The sequence below is a fragment of the Dipodomys merriami genome, unplaced genomic scaffold (genome assembly GCF_024711535.1).
Source record: "Dipodomys merriami isolate MVZ:Mamm:240054 unplaced genomic scaffold, mDipMer1.0.p SCAF_34, whole genome shotgun sequence".
NCBI lineage: Eukaryota > Metazoa > Chordata > Mammalia > Rodentia > Heteromyidae > Dipodomys > Dipodomys merriami.
This window is the reverse complement of record NW_027204937.1, coordinates 6,719,566-6,736,298: the sequence shown is the minus strand read 5'-3', so window position 1 is coordinate 6,736,298 and position 16,733 is coordinate 6,719,566. Positions and strand designations below refer to the sequence as shown.

The window sequence follows — 16,733 nt, the reverse complement described above, 5'->3', positions numbered from 1 at the left end:
AAAAACAAAACAGAACAAAAGATGCTGAAGATCAAACAGGGATTCCAGGCCAGGTACACCTGTCTTCAAAAATCCACATTCTGAACTTCTGAATGATGATCACTTCCTACAGTAAATAACAAAATCCAGCACTTACTGTCAAAGGCTTGCAGATGCCAAGGTACACAGTGCCAGGGGGTACTGCCTTCAACACTTCCACTGCATCAGCAAGCGTGGTGTTGTCCAAACAGAACTGGTTGACGGAGACCAGGCGGTCGCCAGGTAAGAGTTCTCCACTTCTTTCCGCTACACCATCTGCTACCAGGGAGCGGATCACAATCACGGACCTGGTGGGGTCTAGAGGATCCTATGAATAATGCAAAGATCTATGAGTCAGGACAACCTATGCTTCAGAAAACATGTTACTATTTACTTCCTGTGATTTGCATTCTGAAGCCATGCTCAAGACAAGATGCAATAAAAAAGAATATCACTGGACATCCACACAAACAGCAGCTTGAACCAAGGTGGAGATAAAATCTTAACACTTGCACTTAACAGTGTCTGAGTGCTCAATTCAGGTAAACGTGTCTGTTAAACCTCTGGTGACTGACATAGTTGGACTACAAGGTATCTGTGAACAGCTGGGAAGTAGAGGTGTAGCAAATGGCAGGTAGAACACCAGCCTTGAGCAAAAATGTTAAGTGAAAGTGTAAGGCCCTGAGTTCAAGCCCCAGTAGGGAAGCACACACATACATACACGCACACACAAGCGCTCGCGCGTGCGTGCGCACGCGCACACACACACACACACACACACACAAAATCAAACTATTATTAAAACTCAATCTTAGAGAGGGGAGGGGTTTTCCTATGTTGCTCCTATTGTTAAATCATGTGCACACTGTTCCACAAAAGCAAGTCTTAGCAATTAGCTCCTATTAAGCCCTTCCTTAAACCAGAGAAGTTAAACTGCCAACTTCTGTGTTAGCTGCCCTTTCCCTTTCCTCTCCTCGCTCCCCCTCACTTTATCTTCCCTCCTCTCATCCCTTCCTTTCCCCACCTCCTTCTCCCTTTCCCTTTCCCTTTCCCTTTCCTTCCTTCCTTCCTTCCTTCCTTCCTTCCTTCCTTCCTTCCTTCCTTCCTTCCTTCCTATCTCTCTCCCTCCCTCTCTCACTTCCCTTTTTCTCTCCTTCCCTCTTCCTCTTCCTCTCCCTCCCCCTCCCTTTCTTGCTTGCCCAAGACTAGCACTCTACTTCTTTGAGCCACAGCTCCACTTCAGGTTTTCTGTGTTAAACTGGAGATAAGAGTCTTAACAGCCTTTCCTGCCCAGGCTGGCTGAACTTTGATCCTCAGATCTCAGCATCCTGAGTAGCTAATATTATAGGCACGAGCCACCAGTGTCCAGGTTTCACTACTAGCTCAGGCTAGACAAAACTCATAACCATCCTGCCTCAGACTCTGAAGTGCTAGGATTCTAGGCATGCACCATCATGCCTAGCTTTTGAAGTTTTCCTTCTGATCCAGTGTTCTATATCTCTTGTGTTCCAGATATCATAGATCACTTTCAAAGTTGTACACACAATTTTAACCAAATATATCATATTGAAGCCAACAAACACTGCACAGCTACTTTCTTGTGGGGGAAAAAAAGAGCCTTCAAACAGCTTTGCTTCCCTTACCTAACCTTGCCTTTCTCCCTAAGTCAAGAGATCCTTGGTCATTTTCTTATATGCTCTAGTATTTAACTCCATATATTTATGGAGAGAATTAAAAGCAAAAAAAATATAGTCCAGGGAACTCACTAATAAAGTATGCAGTGTTAAAGTATAATTACACCAATATTTTCAAGTAGAGGGAGCTATTGCCTAGGAAGAGAAGAGAAGGGACATGGAAAGTCAGTTGGTATATCAGCGGGCAATCAGCACAGGAATATAAAAGAGCTGTCTATTCTGTCACCAGTAACCATGAATCACAACACACTTTCTATGCTGAAATATGAAACCATTACATTTTAAGTTTGACACACTAATAAATAAGCTGTACAATTATGTCCTTCATTTAGGATGTCAGTTTTTGATGAAAGGCTTTTTTATTGAGGAGGAAGGCAAACTACATTATAGCTCACTCCTCTCATGAAACACACAGAAAGCAGCTAGCATTACTTTGTATGAATAATTACCAAAGTTTCTCAGAGAAAAACTGCAACAGTAAAATACCAACGGCAAATAAATGATTTGCCTAAGCTGGCTGTGAGCAATCTCTAGTTTTACAGAACACTGAATCAAAATGAACTATTTTTTAACCCAAATAGATGAATACATTTCCAAAATGTACACAATGTACACTGAAGTATAATTACCTACACTTTCCAAAATACATTTGAAAATGTACTAATACATTTTCAACAGAAATGATCATTAGAAAGGATTATAGAATTATGATGATTCACCAGGGGCTGGGAAGGCTGCTCAGTGGTAGAGTGCTTGCCTTGCACGCATGAGGCTCTGGGTTCGATTCCTCAGCACCATATAAGCAGAAAAACTGGAAATGGCACTGTGACTCAAGTGGTAAGGTGTTAGCTTTGAGCTGAAGAGCTGAGGGACAGTGCCCAGGTCCAGAGTTCAGGCCCACAACCGACCAAAAAAAAAAAAAAAGATCATGATGATTTACCAGGAAATAATGGAACTAGATCTACTCTAGAAAGATGAATAGATTTTATTTATTATAGAAAAGTCTTGGTGAGAACTATTTACACAAAGAACTGTGTTGGGTTTTTTTTTGGGGGGGGGTCTCAAACTACATAAAGCCATTCTTGCTTATTAAACTTTATTCAGTTCTAGACCTCTCATTATTCTAAGCATTAAAGCAAATATACCATCCCTTTTCTTGGGGGAGAAAACCCCAAGACAGCTTCTTTGTCATCTAAAGGAAAGAAAAAAATAGACCACCCATTTCTGGAGAGGCTCCATTATTTATAATGGTTATTTTATTTCCTATGATGACTTTTCTGACTGTGATTTCTCACACAGCTGAAGTCCTTTAATGAGCAAGGCATTTTCTCTCCTGACCATCACAGGTAGAAGCTGCCTTTGGAACAATAGCATCCTACCAGGATGGCTGCTATTCTAGAGGCCTGGCTGCATGCAAAATTACTCTAAGACCAACCTGACTCAGCTGCTTCTAGTCAGAAAGCTTCATTTTATAAAATACAATCCATTGTACCACAGGCATGGCATAAAGAACAAAAAGTTATAGATATTTCTCAAGACCCTTGCCCGACCTTGAGTCTCTGCAAGTGAAATTTGAAATTAAAGTCCCTTTCATATTTGATCACCTGTTATCACAAGCTTAAAAAACTCTCATTTTTCTCCTTTTGATAATGAACATTGTGTGAAGATTCAAATGTTGCTTTATGCTAAATTGTCAATAGAGGGCACTAAAGCCCAATCACAGAATGCGAGACATACCTTACCAGTCTCTCCCCTAGGAACTTTTCCCCTCTTTATTCAAAAGCTCTAGCAGTGTCCCATATGGTTGCTTCTTTTGAAAGAACTTGCAACTTATGAAAGATGCTCCCTATAGCTCATAAAAATATTATCAAACCTCTCCAATCAATAAGGATCAAGAAACTTCAATCCGTATACCAAAACAGAAGACAGAAGAGGAGAAAAAAGAGAAAATTAAACAACCAAAACACATATGTGATTACTACCAGAGCTAGGATTTAAACCAGCCAGTTAAATTCCATCCACTAAGCAATACTACCTCCCTACTTGCCAATAAATTTTTGCTAAATGAACATAGGGTGAATGAATGCCAACATTTATCACCTCTCAATCTAAACTGCATCCTTTAAGTGTTAAAGGCCTATGTTCCTTAGCCCAGAGGATGAAAGCCAGAGCAAGGACGTGTGCACATACAGGTATATTATGGGCTTCTTTGCCAATTTTAATGTATACTATTTTCTCAAGAATCCATCTGTTTGGTGAGCACAAGAACACCTTTATATGAACAGATGCAAACATGTGACAATCATTATGCCCAAATGGATGCAATTCAAAGTTTCTGAAGTGTCTATAAAATGAATATTTGTGTCTGTTCCCAGAGATCAAAGAGAAAGCAGATTTCCCATAAACTCAGGCAGAGTGCAGGGGCGTCGCTTGCGGCAGGATGGTGATGCCACTAAAATGTGGGCTCTGTCAACCACACACATCAACTACATGTGCAGGGCTTTAACCATGACTGCTCAAACACGTGACAAGAAACTCAAGCAAGGCATGCAGGAGGCAAAGTTGCTAGAAAAGCACGAAATAGAGACCACCCAGCAGAAAGGACAAGAGATAGACCCCAGTCTACTTCATATGAAAATCTGTCTACAAATCCTTTTACCTTTGATATTTTGGGCACTTATGATCAACTGACTATATTAAGATAAGAAGTTGGCCCAAGTCTACATGTGAGAGGAAATATGGTTAATTTATATGTCTTACTTGTAAAGCATCAGCGTTCCATGCTGTGTGGTTTAGTAGCTCAATGCACCAGCACACCTGCTCTGCAGCTGTGGCACAAAGCACTTCACCAACAAGGAAATTATTCCAGGCAGATATGGCAAAGCCATGTCAATAGACTGATACAGAAAGTACTCCACAAATGGAAAGAAATGACCTACCAGCCAGTGAACTCAGGTTACAGCACATATACCACAGAATCAGGCTCAAGGCTTCAGTTCATGGCTATTGCCTGCCTGCCTGCCTGCCTGCCTGCCTGCCTGCCTGCCTTCCTTCCTTCCTTCCTTCCTTCCTTCCTTCCTCCCTCCCTCCCACTCTCCCTCCCTCCCTCCTTCCCTTCCTTCCTTCCCTTTCTTTCTCTCTTTTTTTGTTTTTTTTTGTTTGTTTTTTTTTTGTCGGTCGTGGGGCTTGAACTCTGGGCCTGGGCGTTGTCCCTCAGCTCTTCAGCTCAAGGCGAGCGCTCTACCACTTGAGCTACAGCGCCACTTCCGGTTTTCTGGTGGTTTATTGGAGATAGGAGTCTCACGGTCTCTCCTGCCCGGGCTGGCTTTGAACCGCGATCCTCAGATCTCAGCCTCCTGAGTAGCTAGGATTACAGGCGTGAGCCACCAGCGCCCGGCCTCTCTTTTCTTTTTTAAGGTGCCAGGACTAGGACTTTAGCTTAGGGCCTCAAGTTCCCTAACCTTTTTGTTTAAGGCTGCTGCTCTACCACTTAAGCCACACCTCCACTTTTGGCTTTTTTGCCAGTTCACTGAAGATAAAAGTTTCATGAACTTTACTGCCTGGACTGGGTCCAAATCACAATCCTCAGCTCTCAGCCTCCTGAGTAGCTAAGATTACAGGCATGAGCCAACACCACCTGGCTCTTTTTAAACAAATCTAAAACCATCTTTTTCTCCCTGTTACCATTTTCAGAGAGTAAGGAAAACACGTCAAGTACTATTTGCTGAAACTGAAAAACACTAGAGTAGTGCTGATTTAAGATAGTGGTTGTAATTAATTATTTCAAAAGAGCTTCTTCTGATTTGGCCAACAAGCTAAGCAGTTATTTTTAGAAAAGACAAATAAATTTACTGTGAATGCAATAACTAAATGATTCTAATGAACAACAAGCAAATTTTTAACTAGACTGACTCTCAATCCATTAACTTTATTTTACAATAGAATAAAGCATTGCACTAATCACACCAATTACCACACCACCATGATATTCAAAGTATGTGCGTACAGAATACAATTCAGTACACTCGAAGTTGACTGTACTTATACAACCCCTTCTTCCTTGTGATACTGCTTCCACTGGATAGGAAGAATAGTTTTTCTACACATCACACATAGAACTCAACAGCCCTTGAGCAGCGCAAAAAGCACAGCATGCAAGGCAATTAAAAGTGCAATGGAAGAGAAGCATATAATATTAAGCTTACATATCATTTTACTCGAATATCTAATAGTTTAAAAATCTATTTTGAGCTGGGCATGAGTGGCTCATGCCTGTAATCCTATATACTCTGCAGACTGAGATCTGAGGACCACAGTTCAAAGCCAGCCTGGACAGAAGAGTCCATGAGATTCTTATCTCTAATCAACCACCAAAAAAGCCAGAAGTGGAGATGTGGCTCAAATGGTATAGTGCTAGCTTTAGCAAAAAAGCTAAAGGAAAGCACAAGGCCCTGAGTTCAAGCCCCAATATTGCCTGCCTGCCCGCCACCCCCTCCACCCCCCCCCCCGCCCAAAAAAACCCACCAGACTCAATAGTGTTGGGGTTTTTTATTCAATCATTTACAGATCAACTAATAATCCATGACATATAGCACATGACGTGAAGAATCAAGTTTGCTAATTTTAGATTATACAGGAAAAGCCCCAAAAGTCCAATCTCCTGGGAAACTCCAGACAAACCACTCATAGTTCAAAGCATTCACAGTTCACAGTTTCGTATTCTGGCAGCAAAAAATCACTACATCTTTTCAGAGCACTGTCGCAGCAGGAAGAGTAAAGGTAAGGGCTCATAAGCTTCAAGGATAATAAAAGGCAAAGGCTAGAAGATGGCTCAGCTGGTTTAGGGGCTGCCTATTAAGCATGGGACCATGAGTTCAAACCTTAGTACCATGAGAAAAAGTAGGGGATGGGGGAAGCTAACAAGAAGCAAAATCTTTAGAACTTTATTAAGTATGTCTATCAAAAAAGACAAATAACTAGAAATAGCCACCATCTTCAATTAAGGCACAATTAGGGTCCAAACTGAATGTTCGTCCTTCTGGCCCTCTGAAGCTCAGCTCTACCACATCCTACTCTAACAAGGGGGTTGTGAACAAATTCTTAACCTCTCAGTACTGGTTTCATCCTCAAGACACGAGGATAAGCCCAGAATCTAGCCCTGGACTGTACAAAAGATGAAATCAGATAAAGTGCCCCAACGACACAGGAAGCTGTTAGCATATTGTCATGTTTTCCATATCAAGAATTAGAACATGCTAGGCATGTGGCTCACGCCTGTAATCCTAGCTACTCAGGAGGCTGACATCTGAGGATCACAGTTCAAAACCAGCCTGGGCAGGAAAGGCTGTGAGACTCTTGTCAGAAGTGGAGCTGTGGTTCAAAGTGGTGGAGAACTAGCCCTGAGCACCAAAGCTCAGGGACAATGCCCCGGCTCTGCACATAGATAGATAGATAGATAGATATAGATAGATAGATAGATAGATAGATAGACAGACAGACAGACAGACAGACAGACAGACAGACAGACAGACAGACAGACAGACAGATAGATAATTAGAGCATAAGGCTTCTCAGTGAATTTTTCACTAAATTTAGAAATTTAGAATTAGTTACTAAAGAATATAAAGAAACAAAATCAGCACTAACATCAATTCCATATCACTGCTATGTCTGAAAGGTCACTTGCTGCGTCCACACAGTCCTCAATTCCTTTTGAGGCCTCTAGCTTCTGAGAAATAATCCTGTTAGACTCTTACTTCTATCACTGCTATAGCCATAATGGATGGCACAGAATGGGACCCAATCCTGTTTGCTTTATTATAATTTAACTTTGTGCAACTGCTCCCTCCTGCTAATTGAATTTACAGTCTATCCACAAGAATGGGACTTTTGTCTAGTTCATTCACTGGCAATCTCCCAAACCTACAGTATAACTGGCATAAGAATTCTCAATGAGTATATATCATATGTAACATCTATAAAGGGAGTATATTTTCTCACCAATCTAGTCTCTATATCAGCTCATAGTAAATGAACAAAAATATCTTTGGAGGAAAACAAATGACAGGTATAGCATACCTGTGCTGAGAATGTATTTAAAAATGTTTCTCATCATCATTTTTTTCAGTAAAAATTGATTATTTTGTACAGAGAAAAATACAGGCATTTATATGTATCTTCTTATTTAGACCTCATAACTTTACAATAGTATGTGACTTTTATTTTAGAGAATATTTTTAGCAAACTGAAAATAAGAAAAAACTAACATGTTTGCCGGGTGCCAGTGGCTCATGCCTATAATCCTAACTACTCAGGAAGCTGAGAGATGAGTATTACAATTTAAAATCAACCCAAGCAGACAAAATTAAGAGACTACAGTTCAAAGCTAGCCTGAGCAGGAAAGTCTGTGAGACACTTATCTCCAATGAACCACCAAAAACTGGAATTGGAGGTGAGGCTCAAGAGGTAGGGTGTCAGCTTTGAGCAAAAAGATTCAGGCCCTGAGTTCAAGCCCCAGTACTGGCACATATACACAGACACAGACACAGACACACACACACAGACACACACACACACACACACACACACACACACACACACACACGCATGCACTATGAACACACACAAAGGAAAAGGAAAAAGGAAAGGGAAATGGGGGGGGGAGTGAGAGGAAAAGAAAGAAAGAAAGGAAGGAAGGGAGGGAGGGAGGGAAAGAAAGAAAAGAAAAGAAAGGACTATGAGAAAGTATCATTTAGCTGACAGGCACTTGTTGCCTGCCCACTGTTCTGTTTTCCCCCCCATTAGATACAATCAGAATTTTTGCCCAATTCATATTCCAGAGCCATGAAATTCCCACAAAGTTCACCATCAAGCCTGACTTAAGATCTGTGAGGCCTCCTGCTAACTTCATGCCCTTGCAGCTGCCTCGCCAAGGCAAGCTTTTGATCTGTGCTATCTGGATTTCAAGCTGATATACACACAGCCTCTTTGATCTCTTATTAAGTGGCCTCGGGTCTCCTGAAGCCTTTCGTCTTGCTGCACGGAGGTCTTTGGAAGTCAGCCGTCATCCCAAACACCTGACAAAGTCCACGCACCAGGCGTGGGTTCCCTTCATTCACCCACTTTGCAGGCCTGAAAAGCAGTATTTAAGCCAGGAGAGAATTTCCCCAGTAGCCACAATCAATCCACTCTATGAACACACCACTAAGAATTATTTTCCAAATGAAGCAGCTTAAAATGATTTAAAGGATACAGAACGTTCCCATAGCGGGAAAGCAAGCAAATCCTCTGTGAAAAGAAATCTTCAGCCCAGTTGGCACTGGAGCTTATGGGACTTTGATGTTAATAAAAATAAATGTGGATAGGAGTCAGGAATAGGCAAAATGTAGTCTTTATCAGCTCCCCTAGGTCCTGTTAAGCAAAAATGACCTTTCAGTGCAGCTGTGTGGTTTGTTCAGCAGCAAGCTAGACAACAGATGTACAAGAACATAAACACTATATAAGTAGCAAATTTACTGCACTTTGCTTACTACCAACATCAGACTTGGGTGCCACAGACTCAAAGAGATCTTTTTTTTTTTTGGGGGGGGGGTCCAGTAGTGGGGCCTGAACTCTGGGCCTGGGCGCTGTCCCTCAGCTCTTGAGCTCAAGGCTAGCGCTCTACCACTTGAGCCACAGGGCCACTTCTGGCTTTTTTCTTTTTGCTTATGTGGTGCTGAGGAATCGAATCCACGGCCTCATGCATGCAAGGCAAGCGCTCTACCACTGAGCCACCTTCCCAGCCTTCAAAGAGTTCTTTTAAAAAGCCTCCAAACTGGGCACTAGTGACTTGTGGAGTCACTCAGGAGGCTGAAATCTGAGGATCACAGTTTGAAGCCAGCTAGGTAGGAAAATCTGTGATACTCTGATCTCCAACTAACTACCAAAAAGCCAGAAGTGGAGCTATAGCTCAGGTGGCAGAGCACCAGGCCTTAAGTGAAACAAAAATAAGCAGGAGTGTGAGGCTCTGAATTCAAGACCCAGTACCGGCACAAAAACAAATAAGTCTACAAAAAGAACCAAATACTAAAGGCCACATTATAAGTCTTCTAACATGAGACTATAGAACTTGCAATATGTGATTACCCTCTATATTCTATTCTGGAAAAAAGTTTTATACTTGACTTTTTAAGGTTACTATTCTCTGGACTGCTGTGTATTAAAATAATGTCACAATCCATCAAATTCTGCATTCTGGGTTCTCAGCATTCACTCATCAATTAAGATGAATGTAAACACATCGACTTCTACAAGCTACTGACCCCTGCCAATGGATAGCAATATCTACTTAAAATCTCCCATCTCTTGACAAACATTAAGTCCTAATACCTTCCTTCCAAAGCTCAATTTCCTCAATTCCCTGAAATATAACATTAAAACTGGTGGAAGAAACAAGACTTCTGGACAGTAATATCAAAATGTGAATATAAATATTTTATAACCTCTTAGCTACATAGGCCACTAAATTAATTACTGCATATATAAAGTTGAAATTGACAGTTACATATTGCTATCACTTAATCTGTCCATATCATGGAAAACCATTAGTAAATCCATGAATTATACACTTGCTTACTGTATTTTTTCCAGGAGAATTATCTGAATGACAACATAAGAAAGTATCCATTTTAAGTGGGCTAAATATGTGTCTCACAGTTACAACCAAGAAATTCAGTAAAATGTACTAAAATTTACACAATATATGCTCTTTTGATCAGTAATTCCACTTCTAGAAATTTATCACCAGATTTATTGCTACTGTTTTACAAAAATATATGACAAAGATCCACTACGGCCTCATTTAAAATATATACCAATTGGGTACAGGAGACTGATTAAATACATTATTGTACATCAGCAATAAAATATGATGCAGTTATTAAAAAGAACCAAGTAGCTCTATAAATACTGAAATGAACGAAGAGATATCAGAGAATAAAAGCAAAGTGGTTAAAGTATGTATTTGTGTCAAAGCTAAAACATTGGGGGGCAGCAGGTGGGGAGGGAAGAGATAGTAGGGAAAAACAAAGAATGGGGTAGCAATGCTCGATAGGAAATGTACTCATTACCCATAACCCCTTTGCAAAGTATCTTTACAATAATAAAGAAGAAAAAAAACCTAAAACATTACAAAACAAAAACAAACTACTGCTTATAGAACCATGCATGTATAAAGTATTTCTGGGTGGAGAGACAAGTAAAAAGCTGTTTTTGATTTTTATCTGTAAAAGAGGGTAACATTGTCACTAGATGCTTTTATTTACCTTTGAACTTTTATGCATGTATTACCAATTTTTAAAACATCTTTAGTAAGCCAGGCAGATTACAGGCTCAAGTCTGTAACCCTACGTAGTTAAGGAGGTAAAAATGAGAGGATCATGGTTCAAGGCCACCCCAGGTAGAAAAGTTCAAGAGTCCATGGGGCATGCAGATATGGCACAAGTATAATGTCTGGGTGCTATAATGTACCCTTGTCATCCAACTCCAGAAAGGGGCTAGAGGTACAGCTCAAGTGGTAGAGTGCTTGCCCAAAAAGAGAACTGACAAAATCCCTTCACAGAATTTTTTCTTTTGGTGCCTGTCTTAGGGCTTGAACTCAGGACCTGTGTGCTGTCCCTTAGGATTTTTGCTCAAGGATAGCACTCTACCATTTGAGTCACAGCTCTATTTCTTGCTTTATTTGGTGGTTAATTGGAGATATGAGTGTCACATACTTTCTTGCTGTGCTGGCTTTGAACCCTCATCCTCAGATCTCAGCCTCTTGAGTAGCTAGCATTAGAAGCATGGGTTATTTAGCACCCAGCTTCACTATTTGTTTTAAATAAACCCTCATTACCCACTGGGCTTTCAAACAACTTTAAGCATCACTAACAGTATTTATACCCTAGTCATTTCTCAATAACTGTGCTATCATGCTTTCTCTTTTTACTTCCTTCAATGTCTGAGACAAATGCAAAATCTTGCAAAAATACCTGTTTTTGGCAAAAGCTGAGTCTGTACATGAGGAAAAGAAATGAAGAACAAAATGTAGGAGGGAGGAGAATTATTGGTTAATAAATTGTACCTTCTAAATCACTGCAATTCAAAAGTACCAAGGTTGGCAATATCATGGCTAATGTTCAAAAATTGGCTAATGTCAAACATTTCCAGTGAATTATAATCATGTGGGGTTATTCAAAGTTCAACATAAATCAAAACACCAGAAAATATCCACTTGCCATGTTTAATTTATAAGGTCAACTGAAGGTAAAATCCACATAGTTTAAAAGTTTTTCAAGGTTTCTGGTAGAAATTTAAGGAACTACTGACTCTTCAAACTACCTAATAATTGCTTCATTATTGAATGTTAATCTACAACAAATTACTCTGCACTAGTTTAGGATTCTTAAATTTGCAATTATTTTCTTCTGAAGCAATAAGTACTAGCTCTTACACAATGCATCTGATCATACTATATTAATTAATTTTTAATACTTACTAAACTTTCATATAAACACTAAAAATGAGATTATTACCTAGCAGCTTAGTCTGTAAGATATGAAATTTTTTCCAAGCTGGAAAAATAGGACCATCTCTTATAATGAATTCCATAAAAGGATGTTCTATAATAAGACACACATGGAAATACTATTCATAAAGAAAGGAGTAATACAGCAGTATGGTTAAAAACATTTAGATCTAGGGCTCCACTGCTTGAGTTCAAATATCCATTCTATCATATATACAACTAGTGAGAACTTACATTAGTGACTTAATTATTTTGTGCCTGTTTCCTCACTTCTAAAATGAGGACAAGAATAGTGCCTATAGCCTGGCACCATAGCCTTATACCTATAATCCTAGCTATTTAGGAGGCTGATATATGAGGACTATGGTGCCAAGCTCAGGAAGATCAATCCTAGAGACTCTACTCCAATTAACCAGCAAAAAGCCTGAAGTAAAGGTGTGGCTCAAGAGCATTTAGCTTGAGGCCCTGAGGTCAAGCCCCCATATCAGCACATAAATGAATGAATAAATGAGTAAATTAATAAAAATAATGTCTACTTCATATGGTTCTCATGAGGAAACCATGCACCAACATTTAAAAGCAATGAGAACAAGGCCTAGCACATAATAAACACTCTACAAACATTACTTATTATTGTGTCTCTTCCTACTACTGCTATTATTACTAATGTAAATAATAATATTCCACAGAGATAATAACCCAAGAAAGGCATTATAAGTAAGTGGTAGAGAAGTAAAAAAAATAACTAAGGCACAATGTAGGAAGCTCAGCTAGGACCTAAAAAGAAATTATGCTATAAACAAGCAAGATCAATAGAAAGCCCACAGATTGGGAGAAAATCTTCTCTAGCCATGCAACAAACAAGGGTCTCATATCTAAAATATACTTAGAACTCAAAAAATTAAATCCCCCAACAACAAAACCTCAAAGAAACAACCATCCAATTAATAAGTGGCTAAAGACTTAAAGAGAAGACTTCTCTGAAGAGGAAATAAGAATGGCCAATAGACACAGGAAGAAATGCTCAACTTCTTTAGCCATAAAAGAAATGCAAATCAAAACAACATTGAGATTCCACCTCACCCCAGTTAGAATGGCTATAATCAAGAAATCTAATAACAACAGATGCTGGAGGGGATGTGGCCAAAAGGGAACCCTACTGCATTGTTAGTGGGAATGTAAACTTGTTCAGTCGCTTTGGAAAGTAATATGGAGGTTCCTCAAAAGACTCCACATAGAGCTCCCCTATGACCCAGCAATCCCACTTTTGGGCATTTACCCAAACAATCACAAATAAGGCCATACTAAAGCTACCAGCACAACTATGTTTATCGCAGCATTATTTACCATAGCTAAGATATGGAACCAACCCAGATGCCCCTCAGTAGATGAATGGATCAAGAAAAGGTGGTATATACACAATGAAATTCTATGTCTCCATCAAAAAGAATGACACTGTACCATCCGTTAGGAAATGGAAAGATGTGGAAAAAATTATATTAATTGAAGTAAGCCAGACTCAAAGAAACATAAGTCCCATGGTTTTCCTTATCTGCAATAACTAGTATATGTCTAGGACACGTTGAAGAGGTCAAAAGCTATGTACATATGACCATATAACCTGATACTAAGCAAAATGAACCCCAAGATAGGGACACAAGAGATTTTATCTTGGTTGCTGTTCTTTTTAATGTACTTGTAATGTACTATGTGATTTTTTTTGTTTCTTTGTAATGTTCTTCCCCCATGGTACAACCCCTGTTGTCACTGTATTTGATTCTGGTATCCTGCATATTGTATATACATTTTTCTAATTTGGGGAGGGGAAGGGAAATAATAAAATGCTGAAATAAGGATACAGGATAACCCATTGTAACAATGAGATGTACAAGACAGTATGTTGAAAATGAACTTTACAACTATGTGGGGATTTGGGGAGGAAAGGGATGGTCAGGGAAAAATAAAGGAGGTGCAACAATGCTCCATAGGAAATGGACTCATTACCTTGCTTACGTATCTGTTACCTCTCTGTACCATATCTTTAAAATAAAAAATATATATTAAAAAAAGAACTTATGCTATAAAAACTTGGAAGTGGTGCTGTGGCTCAAGTGGTACAATGTGCACCTTGAAGAGCTCAGGGACAGCACTCAGGTCCAGAGTTCAAGCCCCGTGACAAAAACAAAGCACAACAAAACCCAACAACAAATTCATGCTGGGTACAGGTGGCTCATGCCTATAATTGTAGCTATTCAGGAGGCTGAGATCTGAGGATTACAATCCAAAGGCAGCCTAAGCAGGAAAATCTGAGATTCTGATCTCAAGTAATCACCCAAAAACCAGAAGTGGAGCTGTGGCTCAAAGTGGTAGAGTGCTAGCCTTGCACAAAGAAGCCACAAAGCTCAGGGACAGTGCATTTGGCCTTGGGTTCAAGCCCAATGACAAAAACAAACAAAAAAAAAACAACTTTTGGCAAATTTCTGAAGAGCTTTGTTGCTTAGTAATTAACAGTCAAACTATAATATTCATGTTCCTGACAAGTTACACACAGTATTATTTTCCATGCCCAGTCCTATAGACCTCAAAGTTACACAGATACCAGTAGATTCTGTAACAGCATGCACACATGGGGCAGGATTTTAGAGGAAAACTTTAACCTGTATTTTATGTGCTGTCTGATCCACTGTTTTCTATCTTTTTCCCTTTCTTCATCTTATTTCCAATGCCTTTCACGGAAATGAATGTCCATCCTTTATTCTTTGGTCATATGACTGATTTCTAGAACTCTGTATCAGACTCAGCATTTTTATTTCAGGGAGAAGAGCTTGATTCTCTGCCTCATTCAGCTCCACAACTCAACTTACTGCCTGTTCGGACAGCTGCCACACCATTGTACCACAGCCCAGCTCAGCATCATTTATCTGCCCACTCACATTTTCCTAAAGCTCAGCTTCATTATATCACAAGCAAACTTCTTGGTCAATAAATCACAATATTGCTCAAGACTTGGTGAGCCACACCTCACTTCCAGTGTTTTGTTGGTTAACTGCAAGTAAAAAAAAAAATTTTTTTTTTTTTGGTTGGTCCTGGGGCTTGAACTCTGGGCCTGGGCGCTGTCCCTCAGCTCTTCAGCTCAAGGCCAGCGCTCAACCACTTGAGCTACAGCGCCACTTCCAGTTTTCTATTGGTTTATTAGAGATAGGAGTCTCACAGTCTTTCCTGCCCAGGCTGGCTTTGAACCAGATCCTCAGATCTCAGCCTCCTGAGTAGCTAGGAACAGGCGTGAGCCACCAGCGCCCGGCTTGCAGGTAAGAATTTTATGGAGGGCTGGGAAGGTGGCTCAGTGGTAGAGTGCTTGCCTTGTATGCATGAGGCCCTGGGTTTGATTCCTCAGCACCACATAAGCAGAAAAAGCTGGAAGTGGAGCTATGGCTCAAGTGGTAGAGCGCTAGCCTTGAGCTGAAGAGCTGAGGGACATTACTCAGGCCCAGAGTTTAGGCCTCATAACCGACAAAAAAAAAAAAAAAAAAAAAGAATTTTATGGATTTTTCTGCCCAGGCTAGCTTTGAACTGGGATCCTCAGATTTCCTGAGGATCTCCTGGTGGCATGAGCCACCAGCACCTTGCTTTAAAATCCAATGTCTTCATAGCCTGCTAATGTAGGTCCTATACACCTAGATGCTCTTCCTCTCTAGTGCTTTCTCCCTATGGCTAAAATGTTTCTACAGTAACTTTTCTTCATTTTTTTAAGTCTAAGTTATTTTACTTATATATGATGTTGCTGGAATGCAGGCGTCATTGACATCGTTTTTATACTGTGGGCTGGGAATCGAACCCAGGGCCCTGAACATAATGGGGAAGCACTCTATCACAGGACTCCTTATTCCAAATATGCTGAGCCTGGCAGACAGGAATCTGCCTTGGCCCTATTCAGCCACCTAATAAATCCACAGAGGATGTTCTGAGTGCGGTAATAGCCAGGAATGTGGCCTTTCATGGCTTTCGCTAAACCTTTGCCTCGCCTTGCAAAAAACATTTTTGAACTTCAGAATTTATTGCCTAATTATACAATGCATGGTATAATCACTTAATTAACCTGCCCCAAACCAAATTTAAAATTGTGTTCACCTGTCAGCTAAATGTCAGCATAAGTAACAATTTTATATACCACTGACAAATGGTATAGAATTGTACTCTGAGTGTGCTGATGATTAAAAAAAAAAAAAAATCCAGTTTAGGAATGTTTCCTTCTTGCCATGTTTAGCTACAGACTAAATAAGCTGAGTCCTTTCGTCTGAATCTAAATAGCACTTAGGAAATGAAGTATGTTTCGATCATTTCTCTCTGAGAAATACAAAGGCAAAGGAGAACATGGCACTTTATTGAAGCAGGATTTACTTTGCACAGTTTAGCAGAACTGAATGCCTGCATGTGCGCAGATGAGGAGAAGGAAGATGAGGAGAAAAAAAACTTCT

General features: G+C 40.0%; 1 protein-coding gene across 4 annotated transcripts in view; it reads right to left on the bottom strand.

The window, feature by feature from the left end:
- Positions 1 to 16,733, bottom strand: part of Patj (PATJ crumbs cell polarity complex component) — a 283,552-nt gene that overhangs the window by 201,510 nt on the left and 65,309 nt on the right. For all 4 annotated transcript variants that reach the window (XM_069987179.1, XM_069987180.1, XM_069987182.1 and 1 more), the window contains exon 18: positions 137 to 346. In XM_069987179.1, the coding sequence (XP_069843280.1) occupies positions 137 to 346 (210 nt within the window). The remainder of the gene's footprint in view (positions 1 to 136; positions 347 to 16,733) is intronic.